The sequence below is a fragment of the Macrotis lagotis genome, chromosome 7 (genome assembly GCF_037893015.1).
Source record: "Macrotis lagotis isolate mMagLag1 chromosome 7, bilby.v1.9.chrom.fasta, whole genome shotgun sequence".
Taxonomy (NCBI): Eukaryota; Metazoa; Chordata; class Mammalia; order Peramelemorphia; family Peramelidae; genus Macrotis; species Macrotis lagotis.
In genome coordinates, this window is record NC_133664.1 from 95,606,226 (window position 1) to 95,624,039 (window position 17,814).

At 39.2% G+C, this 17,814-nt stretch overlaps 1 protein-coding gene across 3 annotated transcripts; it reads right to left on the minus strand.

Moving 5' to 3' along the window:
* Positions 1–1,290: 1,290 nt before the first annotated feature.
* Positions 1,291–17,564, minus strand: LRRC61 (leucine rich repeat containing 61). Of its 3 annotated transcripts, none has more exons than XM_074193408.1 (2): positions 17,497–17,564; positions 1,291–2,812 (listed from the first exon to the last, which is right to left on the minus strand). In XM_074193408.1, exon 2 carries the CDS (start codon positions 2,600–2,602, stop codon positions 1,814–1,816), a length of 789 nt encoding a protein of 262 aa, XP_074049509.1. In that variant the 5' UTR covers positions 2,603–2,812; positions 17,497–17,564; the 3' UTR covers positions 1,291–1,813. The 3 variants fall into 3 exon arrangements, with proteins under 3 accessions (XP_074049509.1, XP_074049508.1, XP_074049510.1); XM_074193407.1 differs by lacking the exon at positions 17,497–17,564 and adding an exon at positions 3,268–3,722; XM_074193409.1 differs by lacking the exon at positions 17,497–17,564 and adding an exon at positions 3,226–3,722.
* Positions 17,565–17,814: the final 250 nt, after the last annotated feature.

Genomic DNA, 17,814 nt, shown 5'->3' on the forward strand with positions numbered 1-17,814 from the left:
GTAATTTCTCAATGAAAATAATAAAAAGTAAGATTATAGAGAATTATGAATAAATGAAAAGTGAAGGAAGCAGAACCAGAAGGACAATTTAAAGGACAACACTGTAAGGAAAAAACTTAGACTTAAGAACTCAGAGCAATGAGACAATATCTACAGAAGACATGTGATAAGGGGTATGACCCATCACTGGATGAAGAAAAGTGATGGACTCTAAGGGCAGAAAAGAGGTATTCATTTTTGGATTTGATCACTGTGTGGATTCTTTTTGCTTGACTACAATTATTTGATATTTTTTTCTTTATCTATTTTTAATTGGTAGTTATGAGGAGGTTGGTGGAAGAGAGGAGAGTAGTTAGCAATAGGAATGCCAAAAAAGAGGATCATTGAACCTTTTTTTTTGAGAATGCAAAGAAGGAAACAGAAGGAAGTTTCAAAAAAGCATAATCAAGCAGAAGTTTAAAAGTAACAAGTGAAATTTTTTAATACTTTTTTAAAAGCAAGCTGTAGCTTCATATTCAATTATCTTTATTGCTTTCTATTGTGTACATAGAAATGCTTCTTTGAGGGTTTAAAATAAACATAAATTTAAAAATAAAACCTTAAAAATAAAAATTTTTTAAAAATTACAGCTTTTCAAAAGTTCAACTGGGAGATGGTGTATTCTACATGCTTAGAAATCTTCTAGAAGAACCTGGATATCCTTTATTAAGGATATTGTTAAGGGAATCTCCATTCAGGTACAGATTGGACTAGATGTGCTCTCAGATCCTTTCCAGCTCTGAGGGTCTGTGATTCATCTTGTGAATAAAAAAAATTTACTGGGTGTTTACTGTATATTCCTTCTTAAAGGAGTGATAAAAGAATCAAGTTAGTTCCTTTTAGATGACTAGGAAGTAAAACAAAGACAGAACTAGCCAAAACAATTGATGACTATGTTCTCTGTTTTCTAGGGTATATGGAGATAATTTTATCTCCATATAATAAGTTATACAGAATTTTAGAGACAGGGTGACCAGGGAGGGACTATATTAGTCTCAGAAAAGTTCGTGAAGGTGTGACTTAAATTGGGCCTTGAAGAATGGATAGATTTTGGATAGGAAAAATCTAAGAAATTAAAAGCTCTCTCCTCCACCCCCATCTCCCATCCTCTCTGTTCCAAGATATATAACCATGTCTCAGGATCTTCAGAAAGCATGGCCCCTCCCTTTCAGGTCTGTGTTACAAGCAGGCAAGCAATAGATAGATATAAGATACCAACAAGACAAAAGAGCTTCTTACCAAGTTGGCATATTTTATTTTTCAAGAAGCCTTTACATATCTAGTTAGTACCCCATCACAGCTTTCTAACTGGGGGCAGGGGCTAGGGGAGAGTCAACTTAGGTGCAAGCTCTTGCTCTCTTGCTTTTTTGGCATCAGTCTTGTAGAGTAGGGTTGGGGAGGGGAGGCACAGGATACTCGGATGCTCATGAAGAGGCCTGGAATGCTTGGTTTTTCTACGAGCATATATATATATATATATATATATATATATAAATATATATATATATATATATATATATTATATATAGTCAGAAAGAAGAAGGTTCAAGCATTTCAAGCATGGTATTTACACAAGAGTGAGGATCTAGACTTAATTTTCCTTGAGAATGTGTTGGAAATATAAACAGGGGGACAAAACTAATTGGATAAAATCTGTGGGGCCAGTAATGAGATTTGTGTTAGTATACAGTTCTTCAAAGCCCAGGGCACCTGGGAAACCCCTTTGTCCAACCACTTCCCCTCCTTTAAACCTCCCATTGGATATTGGCTAGGTTTAGAAGACAAAGGAAGTTGTGTCTCCACTGGGAGGTCTAAGGGCCTCCTTGGCCTGGGCTAGAGTGGCATCAGCCTTCCGGCTCAGCTCCTGGCATTCTTGTACTGTGTCCTGAAACTGGCGGCATGCATCTTCCAGGATGGAGCTGTCCTGCTCTTTTGGTGGCTTCCAGTAGCTGGGCTCCACCCAAGGCTTGACCTCACCGGGGGGAAGTGCAGAGATAGGCCCTGAGCCCCGGTGCAAGGATTTGTCAAGATCCCGGCACAGCTGGTAGAATTCACTGCCTTGACCTGACACTCGTTCCCCATCAATGACCTTTAGGCCAGGCAACAGCTCCCCCACTGCAGCCCTGTAGGAAGGGTTGTTGCAGAGTGGGTTGCTAAGCCGAGCCAAGGGATCCTGAAGCCTCAGATGTTCGAGACGTTGAAGTCCTGCCAGGCATTGCAGATGGCCCACCCCAGCCAGCAAGTTACCTGCTACATTAAGACTTTGCAGGCTCTCACAAGATGCCAGTGGTTCTAGCCCTGTCAGACGGTTGGAGGAGACATTAAGGACAGCTAGCTGCCGAAGGGATGCCAGGGGTCCCAGGTGGGTGAGAGTGTTACTGGACAAGTCCAACCATTCCAGCCCCAAACATTCACCTAGGCAGCCCAAGTCCATCAGTCCCAAACCACAGAGTTTCAGCAACAAAATAGACTCCAGGGCAAATTCACCTGACCAAGCTTTAAGCATCTGAGCTGTAATTCTCACCCCATCACTCTCTCCAGCTCTCTCCCCTTGGGGCTCCATGAGGGGTAGGTGTCTCTAGCCTAAGAAAACTTCTGATGTCTAGTGTCTGATTATCTGGAGGTGATTGGGGTAAACTGGAGAAAGTGTTAGTCAATGGAGATCTGACTTCATTCAAGGCCAGCTCAGATATTCACTCTTGATGTTCACTATCCCTTGCATCAAAAATCATCTGGATGTAGGCCAAGTCCCAGGTAGTCTGCTTCAGGTTCCCTGGGTTGGGAAGACAATCAACATGTTAGTGAACAATTACTACAGAAGCAACTGTGTAAAAGAAAGAATATTAGATATGAAGTTGGAAGATGTGATTTCAAAACTCTGATCTTGCTGTATGAACCTGGATAAACCACAGCCTCCCCTTGGGGATCAGTTCTTATGGGCAAAATGGAAAAGAAAACACCTCCTCTATCTACTTCACAGTTATTGTATGCTGTTCAGGTTCTAAGTGCTCCACATGACTTTAGAAAATGGAGATCAATGGAAGTTGAAAAAGTCCCTGACCTGAACTATATGTTGGCTATCTTTTGGGGAAGGGATGTGTGTATCTGGGGAAGGGTATTTCAAGTTGGGAAAAATAGTATAACCTAAGGGAAGGTGAGAAGGGAAGAGATAGCAAAGAAACTGACCTGGCTGGAGGGAAGGAGATAAGGCTGAATAAATTCAAATACCTTTGCTAAAAGAGGCATTCCCCAAAGCTGTTCCTTTAATGCTAACTTTTGGTTCATATTCCCTGCACACTTGGACCATGTTTGGGCTGAGATACTCAGTAACCTGAGACTTAGTGTGAATCTTTATTCTGGTGGCTTTATAAGCTCCAGGAATCAGATGCACTTCAAAGGCACATAAAGAAATCTGGAATGACTGCTGAGGATGCTGGCTGGGAGGAGTCACTCACAGGCTTTCTGAATCTAGAAATCATTAATTGAAGCCACTTCCCAAGATATGCTGCTATTAATTACAACTTACCCCTTGTCAGCCCTACCCAATCTCCATGGAAACCATTCTCTCTGCTAAGGCAACCAGCTCCTCCCATACCAGCAAAGATCATTTAAAGGGCTAGATTCACACCCAAGTACCAGCACAGAAAGGAAGATCAAGTTCCATCTCTGAGGCAAAGGATTGGGAGGGATGTTAATAACTCTCTTTCCCTCACTGACAGTATCACTGGTCTAGGCAAACACCCTTTTTCTATGAGGTCTTCAGCAAGACTTTATTAACTGCTCTACTTTCCTTACCCAAAATCATCTTGTAGCTTATAACAATACAACTCAAACTAAACAAACTTAATCACTCTCTTTTTCACATGTCTGTTTTTCTCTCTATTCCTACTTCTAGTCTAAATCAGACATTTATTGAGTTTGGTTCAGCGCTACTCTCTTTCTAAAGGCTCTTCCATGAAGTCTTTTGGACTCACTCTACCAGCTCTCAATATCTCTAAATGTGGTCCAATATTTTCAACACTGTGAGGAAAAAATCCATTAAACTTTAATAGAAAACTGAAAGACAAAATAAGCTATTTCTCTAGGTTAAAGATACAAGTCATAGGAACACATTCAATTTTTGACTCACTCTCTATACATTTTAGATTTTTAATTTTACAGATGAGGTGATATATCCAAGGTTATATAGCAAGTGAATGGCAGGTGCAGACCTGGTCCAAAACCCAGATCTCTTACCCAGGGGTTTAGGATGGTTCCTGAAAAAATAATTGTTTCTCAGGAGGCTGATTTAAGGGTATCAAGTCCTGTAGAAAGAGGGAAACTCCATCATTTTCTTTGAAGCAGAAATAGACTTTAGCTCAATTTAAATCTAAATAACTCCATCTTGATTTTAAGGGACTACAGAGTAAATGGTTAATTTCCTGAAGAAGTACAAAAACAGAACACTGTTATGGTAGGAGCAATACTTTCACTCCATGGAAGATAGACTTATTTTTTCCTAAAAAGCTATCAAAACAATCTTTGAGTTTTGTTAACCTCACTGCCTGGTTAGGTAAATGAGTAGTCAGGTGTTTCAGGAGTACTTTGATGCTTAATTGGCAGATCAAGATGGACAGCCCAGACTAAAGAGTTTCAATCTTTGTTGAATATCTTTCTCTTTCTATGGCTAAACAAATCTCTTTCTCTCTTTTTTAAATTAACTGCTGAATAACCAATGAGAGTCTGATTTTGCTCCAAATTTAAATCTAAATGTCAGTCCCATCTAAGAATAGATATGTATCTGATGAAACATTTTGAACCTTTTTATCTTGTTCCAACAGATATTTTTTGGTGGCAGTTAATTCTCTGAACAATTTATCATCCAAATTGTGTTTGTGCAAATGACTTGTCAGTTCTAGTCCCCCCCTACATAAATCATTTATATCTTTTTAAAGTAGGTGTTTCTTAACTATTTGCTTTTTCTATCTTCTCATATATACCTGTACTTTGCTAGTATAGACCATCAAAATAAATCAATTCTCAAAGTGTTATTGATTCTTGGGGTCCCTAATACCGTTTCAGGGAATCCATGAGGTCAAAAATGTTTTTGCCATAATATTAAGATATTATAATTTTTGGATATCAATAGATATACTCCACATAACTAAAAGCTCTTTGTGGGGGGACCTCCCCAACAATTTAAAAGAGTTTAGCAAGGTGTTAAGACAAAAAAGTTGAAAACCCCTGGAACAAATATTTCCTTTTATTGTAGCTTTTCTGTAAAATGGAAGTCATATAGTAAAATATAATTGAGCTTGTACACATACTTTCTTCAACAAACTTGCTTAAAATTAAAGGCAGTATATTTAGGCAACTTTTCTTAGAGTTTTCTCTTTTGATTTCTACAAGTTTAGGTCTCAGGGGTTTACTGTGTGACAAGAGGACACTGTGTTGAATTTTAAATCCAAATTTAAAGTGCTGAACATTAAAATCCAGGTTGAAGTCTTGCCTGACACTTAGTATTGTGGATTATGGACAAATCACTTCTCTCTGAGCTTCAGTTTTTCATCTGTAAAATGGGAATACTTACCTTAAAATATTGTTGCAGGCAGCTAAGTGGCACAGTAGATAGAGCACCAGCCCTGGAGTCAGGAGTACCTGAGTTCAAATCCAGCCTCAGACACTTAATAATTACCTAGCTATGTAGCCTTGGGCAAGCCACTTAACCCCATTTGCCTTGCAAAAAATCTAAAAAAAAAAAGATTTTTGAAATAATACAAAAAGCAATTTGCAGATTTTAAATTGTGCATATCCTTATTATTATGTGGTTTGTAGCAGAATGATCTGGGAATTAACAAGACACTGGTTCTTGTTCCTATATTAACTGGTTACTAGATGGTTAGATCATGGAGCTTATTACAGCAGATAGACCCATAGATTCAGTTGTTGAATGATCAAATTTGTTTTTTGCATAATTAATGACTGCTAACTCCAACTATATCTGGATTAATTAGTACAAAATCGCCTGTCCCTGAAAAACAAAAGTTGCATTAATTGAATAATAGTGTTGTCTCTGTATTCTAGAAAGGTCTAGATAGCTATATGAAGAATCCCATTTGCTGAGTCTATTTTACTTTCTGTGCAATGGAGACAATGATCCTTGCAGAGGTTAGTCATTTCACCCAAGGTAATCTAAGGAAAAACAGTATGATGAAGAGTAATAGTCTTTTAAACCTCTTGCTTCCTCATCTACAAAAGAATATACTCTCTTAAGTCCCTTCTCTGTATTAGGGAATTTATTTCAGGAAACTGGTCTAGTTTTCTCACACCCTCAGTTTTTCTATCTGAAATACAGAATTCACAATGGTAATTTTGTTCTGCCAGCAAGGGGCACAGTTAATACCTGAAAGGATGTCATGATCTTCTCATAATCACCTGAAATAAAGGCGGTTTCTCTACAGAGCCTTATTTGGGGAGGGAGAGGAATTTCTGTGCCCTGCCTTTTTTTCTTTGATAGATTTTCCTTTCTGAACAGCCAGTCAAAGAGGAGACAAGCCAGCCTAGCTGAAGCAGCAATGCACCCTTAGTAAGAGAGAATGAGGAATGTTCTAGGCAATCAAACCATCACTATCACCTTAACTATCATCTCCACTCAAACCCTGACGGAAACAGCCAAGACTCTAAATCCAGAACAATGGGAAGAGTGATGTTCTCCAGCCACCAGACCTACTTCCAGATCAACTCTAGTCACCATCTAGAGGAAAAATCACCAGGGAGAAGTAACCAGTAACACTGCTGACTAGCTGCCCCTCAGAGGAAGGATAAGTGCAGGATTCCTGTGTGTGACTATAACCATCAAACTATTGTGAATTCTGCTTCTGGCCCACCCATTGTGGGAAGCAATACCTATATAGATAAGAGGTCAACCATCCCCAACTGCCACTACCATCTCCCTTGACCCTAATGGACACCAGAGGACTCTGAATGCAAAAGTCTTTGGAATAGAAATACTTCTAGTTTAGAAACAACTATGATTTTGACAGTGGAAATAACATGAGAGGAGGCATTAATTACCAACTGCTCAGTTGCTGCACCCCAGAATCCTTTTCATCTGACTTGGAGATGATACTTTTCATATGTTATGTTTTCCCATTGGAATGAGCTTCTGGAGAGCAGAGAATGTCTGATTATTTTTATTTGTGTACCTAGAGTTTAACAGGGTGCTTTTTTGCATAAAGGAAGAAAGGCTGGGAGGGAGGGAAGACAGATAGAATAAAGGGAGGAAAGAAGGCAGGAAGGGAGGGAGGAAGGGGGAAAAAGAAGTCATATACCTTGATAATTTTTTTCAGATCTGAACACAATATTTTTGGCAGAAGGGACACTAAGAAAATTACAGACATACGATCATAGGTTTTAGAGCTACAATGAGCTTTAGATATCATCAAGCCCAGTGAGTGATATTGTCCGGGATCCTCTAGGTCAAATTATTTTCAGAATAATACTAAAGACATTCTATTTTCTAATATGATAAACATTGATAGATGTAACTCACATAAACAAAAGCTCTCTGGGGAGTCTTTAATAATTTTTAAGGGTGCAGATGAGTCCAGAGGCCAAAAAGTTTGAAAACCATTGATCTAGAACAACTCCCTGATGAGAAGTACTGATGAGGAAATGTGCCCAAGATCACACAGTAAGCAATAAATAGCAAAGCAGACATGCAAACTCAGGTTTTCTGATTCTAAATCTTTTGTTCTTTTCACTCTATCATGGCATTGAACAGGGGTATACATACATGAACACTGAACATGATTATATACACATACATATAAACTTGTATGCATACATCTATCAGCTAAGGGAGTAAAGTATCTGAATAATTCTTAGGACAGTGTTTAAAAACATATATTCTTAATGAACACATTTCACCTCAAAATATAAAATGAATCTGACATTATAATGAAAAACTAGCACACAGCTGCAGGAGGACAGACACAGTGTGAAGAGAATAGATTGAGGGACTTGAAAGGCAGGATTTGGATTCATCAGTCCATTAGAATCCATTTTGTGTGATAGAAAGACCTCAGATTTGGGTGTCAAGTAGTTTTAACCCTACTCTACCTAGAGTTCATTGTGAGAAGGAGAGGAAATTATTGCACCTTTCTCAAGTTTGCTTTGCTTCCTCACATCCTTCAGGTCCCTACAGAACTCTGAAAGAAAAGTAACCTGCCTCCTTATGGTTGTCTTCCTTAAGCTCTCAGTTAAGCTGCTGAAGGACCAGTTGTGTGGAAGGCCCCATCATCCGGTTTTTCAATCCTCCCTCCCCTTGTAGTATCTCCTACACCAGATACCTCACATCTCAGCATGCTAGTCAGATCTTGTATTTCGGTATCCCATTTGGCTTGGTCTTCCTGAGCAATCTCCAACTATGTCTTTTTTTTCTTAATTCTCCCATCAAAGTTTCCCTGTCTGGTGCCCATCTTTCTAGGGCCTATCTCAGTTAAGTAATAGGATTCATACCAATATGTGAACTTGTTTTTTTGTTTCTTCTCCCAGCTGAGGCCTTTCCCCTTTAATAGGCCTCATAAAACATACTAACTTAACCTACTGTCTTATTTTACGCTACTAGATGTTTTCCTTTTAGGATACACTGTGATGTAGTGAAAAAAATCACTGGACTTGGAATTAAAAGTCTTGAGTTCAAATCCCAAGTCCATGCCTTTTGGGCCAGTCCTTTTTTCTTAACTCCAGTTCTCTCATCAGTAGAGAAGAATAACTTTTGCCTTCCCTGCTTCTCAGGATTGTTTTAATGGGAGTGTTTCATGATCTTCTCAATCTACTTTGTCTTCCATTTTTATTTTTATTTGCCATATTCTGCCCCTCTCCATTAAGCTACTAGCTCCACATATATATATGTGTGTATATAAATGTGTGTGTATATATATATATGTATAATTCATTGGTGTAGGTCCTAGCACATAGTAAGAAATAATAAAATCTCATTAGAGTCAATTGACCATGAAAGTGTGAACTTTATGGGGCAGATTAGAGGGGGACATATTGTGGGAACAAGGATACACTTAAGGTTGCAAGGCATACACTTAAGGTTGCAACCTACTCCCAACAATCTGAGCATAAACCTTTGTAACTCTGTGGGTCCTTGAAGACATTAATAGGGAAATACAGCCTTTAAGATTTTTAGGTTTGGGTTAAATAATTTCCCTTCCCTTTTAAACTGGTTAATTTTAGTATCTTCTAGAAAGCTTGAAAGTTATTTTGGGAAATGTTTTGTGGACCTGCACCTATTCTTGTGCAAAGGACTTCCCTGCTGTTGCCTGTCCTTCTATAAAGCATATGTCCTTTGATGCTGAAATAGCTTGAGAGATATATGCTTGAAAATCTGAATGAGGCAAGATGTCAACTCTGTTCCTAAGACATAGTAATCATCATGCAAGAATGAAGCAAACATTATTACTCACATATGAATAATGAAATTGATATTTTTAAATGACTGAAAAGAAAACTGACAATTTTATAATTAAACATGGAGATCTTCTAGAAGTATGAAAACCATCCTAAATTTTCATCAAGTGGGTATAAAAGGGAAAGGCAAAGTTCTCAGAGAATACAGGTTCCACCAGGTGGTCTCAGAATGAGGGGAAGGGGTTGAACTGGGACCAGAATGCTATGCTGTCCTGAACTCTCTGGATTAGCAGGAGAAGATGTTAGCAGCTTCCACAGCTCTTGTCTTTCCATGGCCTAAATACTTAGGCCATCTAAGAAAGTCTGGTTAGAAAAGGTCTTCTCTTCCAATTGACTATTGTCATCTCCAGGCTCATGGTCAAAGCAAAAGCTGAAGGATGGCAGATTATTTTTGAGTTCTCAAGCTTGTTCTTTGAAAATCTTAATATTCTCTACTCCGGAAAAACCTAAGATGACAGGGCTATTTGGGGAATCAAATATGCATTCAGGGAAGATTCTTGTGTTCTAAAGGATGGGCAGGACAAACAAAAGATGGTTAGCTGTGCTAAGGTTGACCAGACATTATACCTTTCCAAGAAGGACAAAGGGGTCTTTCTGAGTCCATTGGCCTGATTCTCAGGTCAAGTGACTCTCTGTAGAATGGGAAGCTTCACTTTAATGGGAAATTAATGGAGGTAATAGTAAAGAATTGCAGAGCTATGCTCTCTGATAATAGCACAGCAAAAATAATCTCCCCACTTAGTTCTGAGTCTCAAAGTACAAATAGATCTTCAGAAAGATGTGTAGGTAGCACATCTCTATCAGCACCTGACTCACTGTGGTCCTGGGCACTCAGGCCACTAACTCAAAGGTCTAGAGAAGCCTTACTAGCTTTTCTGTAAGGCTCCCAGATTCTTCAACCTGATGCTTTTTGGCATTATTATAGGGATGGTGCTTCTGTTCTATAAATCATTCTAATATGTGAAAGATGAGGGACAGCTAGGTGGCACAGTGGATAGAGAACTGGTCCTGGAGTCAGGAGTACTTGAGTTCAAATCCAGCCTTAGACACTTAACAATTACCTAGCTGTGTGACCTTTGGCAAGTCACTTAACCCTATTGCCTTGAAAAACACTAAAAAAATGTGAAAGATGGAATCCTAGGGACTTGTTTCACAAGGCTGTAAGGTGGGAGGATATCCTGATCCTATATCTAGGACAGTAGCCTCTGGGCTTCTTTTGAGTTGCAGAAACAGCCTGGGCTGAATCACCGACAATCTGGATACTATGCTAGTTATGGAGAAAACTCCCCATCATTGTATTGAAGCAATGGGTAAAGCAGGGAATATGGATGTAACCATCTTCCTTCATGGTCTGCTCCATAGTGGGGCAACCAGTTGCTAAGAAGCCTGAACTCAGAGAGTTATGGGTGAGCCATGAATTGTTCTGCTTTATATACAGTCCAGGGAGCAGAGGCCTCTAGATGGTCAACTTCAGAGTTCTGGGCTGGCACACATCAGTAAGTGAGGTATTCCCACTTTCCTTCAATCCACTTCAATTTCTGGAACACCTATAAGTTGTGACTTTGTGAAGCTGAGGTAGAGCCTTGGACAAAAAGGCTGGAGGAAGTGAATGGTAGCAAGTCAACATGGGCCATAAATTGACAAAAGAGTTTGGATGAGACAAACATGGCAGAGTCATGCTACAAAGCAGCTCTATATTGTTATGGTTTCAGTCCTTAAGTGCCTGAAAATGATGGGGTGCAAGCCTTATAGGTCATTCTTGTTCTCCCTAGCTCTTTCAAGGGAAGCGGTGAGTCTGCTTTTCCATGTAGAGGTTACAAATGAATACAATAGATTTTCAAATCTTTAGATTTCAGAATCAACTCACTTTCCTATGATAAGGGAACACTGATATCTAAACTGTTATTTTTTCTTGGGCTAATGTCAGTGGATTTTATAACTCCTTAATTTCCACCTCTTTATTCCTCATCGATTTTTCATTCCAAGAAAATGCTTCCAAGTGATGCTGGAGAATTATGGTGCTAAAGTGAACCTTGCTCCAGTTGATGATGGCCCAGCATAGGGTTTAGATGGCATGGCTGGTATTTCTGCAGTCAATGACAGAACTTATGATCCACTGAGATGGACTTTTGATGCTAGCAGTTCAGGGATATGTGCTGAGGATTGAAATCATTTAGTCCCTGGTTCAAAGTGGGTAGGTCTGAGTGTTCCGGATGGGTCCTAACTTTTTCCTCTGATCTCGGCTTCTCTTTTTGGGCTACTCATCTTTGGCTGGTCAAGTTATTGGGAGCTCAGTCCACCTCACTGTAGTTAACACACTCAGACTGAAAAGATATCTTGGTGAATGCATAAGGAAGATTTGGTCAGAGCTGGAAAATGTGTGATATGGTTGGAAATGAAATTTAGATATTATGGGAAGACTACCTCTTCTGATCTTCCTTCTCCCTGTTCTTTCCCTCACTACCTCATCTCCAAAGCTCCTACACTTTCATTCTTTGGTTGGATCTCATTATTCTTGACAGGCATCTTCTTTTCCATTGCATTACATCAGGTGATTTTTTTTTCCAGATGACAACTAAAGATATTGATCCCCAAACCTCCCTTTACCTTGTTATGTCTAATGTTGATGTGGCTTAAGGTGCAGGTTGTCCAGAAGATATCCTCAATACACATGTCATGAATTTTCATTTCTGACTAGTTCTGACCAAGTCATTCCTACTCAGTAATATAATTCATAATATCAGTTGTTGGTTAATGATAAAAAATTACTTTGCATTTCAAGGAGAGACTAAAGAAGTGCAAAAAGAAAGCCCAAGGTTAAAAATGTTGCAGATAATTCATAAGTTGTATTTTAAAAACTCACAGAGATTTTTTTTTAAGACAAATAGAATTCTAACTAGGCTGCTGACTCAAATTCATGGTTCTACATAGAAAGAAGAATGATAATTTGATAAAGAAATGAGATGACAGAAATAAAGATAATAAAAGGATAATATAATAAAAGGAAATAGAAACACAGTCAAGAAATTAGCATTATTTGACTTGTAAAAGAGAAGATCTAATATGACTGTCAACTAGACAAAAGAATGGCAAACTTGTACAATGGAAAGAATTTTATGTAGGAATCAGAAGATCTGAGTTGAAATTCTAACACTACTATTTACTACTTTTGTGTGATTTTGGACAAGTCACTTCCTATTTTTGAATTGCAGATTCCTCATCTACTAAATGAAGGTGTTTGTCTTGATGTTTTCTTGAATCACCTTCCAGTTTTGAACCTTAGGAGCTAACTCTCAATTCTCCTTGGAAATGGAAAAAATAAAGGATTGAAGCTGTAGTAAGAGTGATTGAGATTAAATATAAGAAAGTCCCTCCCAACATAGAAAACTGTCAAAAATTGAAGTATATTACTATGTGAACAGGTATCAGAATCATCCTCAATGGATGCCCACATGGCCAAGATGGGTGCTGTGTGGAATGTATTTATATTGGTAAGACAGAGGATGGACTAGAGGATTTTTGTTTTGAGGGTCTTGGAAACAAAAGATCCAAAAGATCTATCCCTATCTCTAGCCAATACTTATCAAGTCTAAGTGTTATTTAAGTGCTTAATCCTCCATGATTCCATCTCTGTCCACTCTTTTGTGATATATTAGAAAGAATGATGAAATTACAATCAGAGGACTAAAGTTCAAATCTCAGCTCTGCTGCTTTCAACTTGTGACCCTGAAAAAAATTGTAAAATAAAGCACTAGACTGAAAGAACCCTAAGGTGCCTGAACTTAACATATTCCCCCATGTATGAGAAGCACCTTAACTTTGGGGCCCAAAACTTGAAAAATTAATGTATTGGGCGGCTAGGTGGTACAGTGGATAGAGCACTGGCCCTGGAGTCAGGAGTACCTGAGTTCAAATCTGGTCTCAGACACTTAATAATTACCTAGCTGTGTGGCCTTGGGCAAGTTACTTAACCCCATTGCCTTGCAAATAAATAAATAAACAAATAAATTAATGGATGAATAAATAAATAAACAAATGAATAAATGTATTATATAAAGTTATTGAACTCAAGTTTTATTCATCATAAAATTCAAGAACATTCTGCTCATAGCTTTCAGACATCTTTTGGGCAGATCTGGTGCATGGATGCAGGCTTAGTCCATTCTGTTTCATGAATCTGAAGCACCATTTGTGTCCTCCTTTGAAATCAATCACTTCTTTTTCTTCAGCAGTGTGCCTCTTTCTGAACTATCTTTATGGACACATGAATTCCAATTGTCCTTTGTTATCCAACCCATCTCTACAATTCCCTCTCTAAATCAGATCATTTGGCTGACTTGCCTTTCATGGCCTTCTTCCCTGGCGTTTTCCATAGGATTTTTTCTTCCTGGAGCCAGTCTTGGATTGTTTTCTCCGTTGGAGGAGGATCAAACTGATGTTTAGCAGCACGATTTCCATTCACTTTTTCAAATTGGATCACTTTTAACTTGAATTCAGAACTGGATGAAAATCTTTTCTGAACCATTTCTGGGTAGAACATGGCAAAACGTAACAATATACTGGTAACAAATGTGAAATGATGAGTGCAAAGACAAGTGTAAAAAAAATGGGAAATGAAAGTAAAAAAATCTACAACCACTGTTTAAGATACTCCCAGTTTTTAGACCCCAAATGTTTTTGAAAAAGGGTGCATCTTATATATGGAGAAATGTACTAAATTGTAATCCTATAAATTTTAAATTTGTGAGCCCTAAGAATCAGTTGTGATCTTTATGCTAGACATTTATAGCCTCTGTTAACATATACCATGCATTTATCATCTTCTATTTTATATTACAATTACTTATCTCCCCTGTTAATAGTTCACCTTTATAGAGAGTTTTATAGTGTACAAAGTACTTTCCTCATATCCTAAGAGGTAAATAGCATAAGTATTATGATGATGATGATGATGATGATTTTACAGATGAGGAATGGGTTCAGAGAGGTGAACTGGTCACACAGGATCATGGCCACAGAGCTAGTGGTCTCTAAGTTTCCTGAGGACAGAGAATAGTCTTATTTAATTTAGAATAACAAGCAATGCCTAGCACACTCCCCCCTGCATGCAGTATACACTTAATTATTTGCATTATACACTCAAGTGTATAATGTAATAAAAATATTATTCTCTGTGTTTGTAGGGGGTAGGATAACAAAGAAACTAAAGATCTTGTCCCTGCTCAGGAAGGAGGCCAGAATATTAGAGCTGGAAAGAATCTTAGGGGTTATCTAGTTCAGAGTCTTTTTTTTTTTTAACAGATGAGAAAACTGTGGGCACAAGAGGTTTGGCAAATTACTCAAGGTCACACAATAAGTAACAGAGCTGGGATTAGAATGCAAGCCTCTAGGCTCCAATTCCATTACCAGATAGGACCTAAAGAAAGTTCTTGATTCAAATAAAAAAATGATTAGCCAACTACTGAGACTTTCTCATTTACCCCAAAGGAGTGGGAGAGGATCTTTCAGACTGGGTTAGGGTCTTGGTTATTTCCCCAAACCTGTATTCTAGGACCACATTATATTCAGTTGCTATAATTATGCCCCTTTTTGTGAACTGTCTTTCTTGTTTAAATTCATGGAAAATATAAATAGGTTTGCCTTTCTCCTATGTAAGTTGCATTTCAGTGTTTACATCTTCTGCCTGCATCATATATATTGGAGGGTCCATTTATTCTTTCTATCCCTTTCCACATGAATAAGCATTATCCTCCTGAACTATATGCTTCTTGAAGGTAGGGACTGTGCTTCTATCTTACCTATAGCCCAATCCTAACAGTCCCTAAGGAAGAGCTTTGGCTAGAATGAGCACTGAAGAAATGTTCTCATCACCTTTTGTCTGAACTCTCCTTCTTTGGGATCTGCTTGTTGCCATACTCCCAAATACCTCATAATTTCCAACCAGAGACTGAACAATTTCAGCATCCCATATGAAGCATAAAGCCCTTGATAATGTTGGACAAATGGTCTTGATAAATGGATTATGAAGATAGAATGTATGTTTTATAACTTCTTGGGTTTCATTTCCCTTTGGCCAATTTGTTACATGTAATTGTGAATTACGTGAGATTTACAGAGAGCTTTAAACTCTACAAAGCAACTTTTCTGGAATCATAATTTTATGAAGTGGACAGTATGAGTATCTTTATTCCATTTTACAAATATGGAAAGCAAGGCTCCAGTAACTTGTCCACAACCACACTGCTAGTGTCAGGGATAGGATTCAAACCCAAGTCTCCAAAGTCTAAATTCAGAGTGACATATGAACGAACCCTACTTGCAAAGGGAAGAGTTTGTGGAAAAAGAAAGATGAAAGATGCCTGGGGTATTGTGTGTATTCACACACACATATGTACATGCATGTGTATGAGATGAGAGTTATATGTACTCTCATCAGTGCCTAGAACATAATATCTTTAAAAAAAATTTGTTGACTGACTAACACTAGATGTAAGACATTCAAAATCACCACATAGTCTGTGAGTTTTGTTTATTCATATCGTTTACTGAAGCACTCCATCCAACCCCTCCATCCTATCAGTCCTACCAATGTTGTACTTGGGCTCTTCATCTGAGGTCTCTCTCTTCCTCAATATCCCTGGCTTATCAGATTTTTTGCAAAATTCATTCTTTAATGCCTTTGTCTTTCCAGAACTAACAGCTTAATAGTTCACGTAACTGCTGTAAGGAATGAGGGGAAAGAAAAGTCAGATAACAAGACAACATCTTGGTTCAGCTACTTAATAGCTATGTGACCTCAGGCAAATCTCTTCACTAAATTCACTAACCTGCAAAGTAAGAAATTTGTACTAGATAAATTAAATCTATTCAAATTTAATTTCTCATTATTGTAAACCTTATAGCGTTTGAGGGTTCAATGCAGGCAACAGTAATAAAGAAATCCCACTTACATATGATGTGTTTTGTTATTAATGTCTATATTCTTGATGTATAGTGGGCAGAAGCCATATGATAGTGGGAAATTACAGTAAACTAGCAATTCAGAGAACTTGTTTTTTTCTTACTTCTAGCACACATTTTCTGTGTGATCTTTGGCAAGTCATCTAATATTATGAGTTAGGATGATAATGATGATGTTTGTCCATTCTCAAAGAAGTCTAAGACATCAGGGAGGTGATACCACGATAAGTGCCTGAATGGATTTGAGTGGGTGGGTGGGGGGAACTGTGCTAAGTCACCAACCTTACTTAATCCTTCAGTCATCTGGGTCCAGTGGCCAGATATGAATCAGGACGACTGAAGCAATCAAGGTTAGTGACTTGCCCTAGGTCACATAGCTATTAAGTGTTTGAGGCTGGATTCAGAACTCCCATCCTCCTGACTCCAAGGCCAGTGCTTTATCCTTTGCAGCTGCACTAAGAATCTGGAAGGGACTTTGGAAATCCTCTTAGCCCAATCAGGAATTCACCTCTCTAAAGCTTTTCCTTGAATATTTCCAGTGAGACCTCCCTGCCTCAAAGACAGAGCTGGAAAATCACAGATACATGATATCTATTGTATTTGTAAAGTGCTACAAAAAGGCTAGCATGTATATGGTATATAACATTACATATTATCATTATCACTATTATATAGTAATCCCCAAATCACTGGAAAAACCCCTTTATTTTACAGATTAGGAGATCAAGTCGCAGAGAGGAGCAGCGTTTTCACTTTTCCTCTAGGGATCCTCCTCCTCCCTTCGGGCATCACCTCCTCTAATGCACCGGGTGAGGATGGAGCAGGCCGGCGCGGTGACCAGGCTTCTCCTGAACTACGAATCTCGCGCAAAGCTAGACTGTCTTTGTGGGGGACGAGGACCCTCGCGGGGCCACCCCGCTTGGACAGCCACTTCTCGGACCCCACACCCTGGACAGTGAAAGAAGGAATGATGGACGAGTCCCAGCCCCGCTTCCCCTGACCGCGGCTAAGCCTCGCCTCCCCGGGGGCCCTTACCCAGTGCTGGGGAGGGCCCGCGTCCAATCCAGTCGGCCCTCAGCCTCACGCCCCACTTTCCCAGGCTGGAGACCTCCCAGGGACGCAGCCTCCCGGACTAGCCAATGGAGAGGCTCCGAGGGAGCCGTAGAACTGGACTGGCTCATCGGGATGGGACTGAGGGGGAGCCCGGGCACCGGCCAGAGATGCGGGCCGTGCTGGCGGGGAGAATGACAGCCGACTCAGACCGAAAAGTCAGGCTTCCACCATCCAACCGCCCCCGAGAACATAAACAGTCCCAGTGGAGACCCCCCCCCCCCCATTATGCTTGAGAGACGC

What these genes read in the sequence shown, in the direction of transcription:
- LRRC61 (XM_074193408.1), bottom strand. Translation starts at nt 2,602, where the DNA reads ATGGAGCCCCAAGGGGAGAGAGCTGGAGAGAGTGATGGGGTGAGAATT.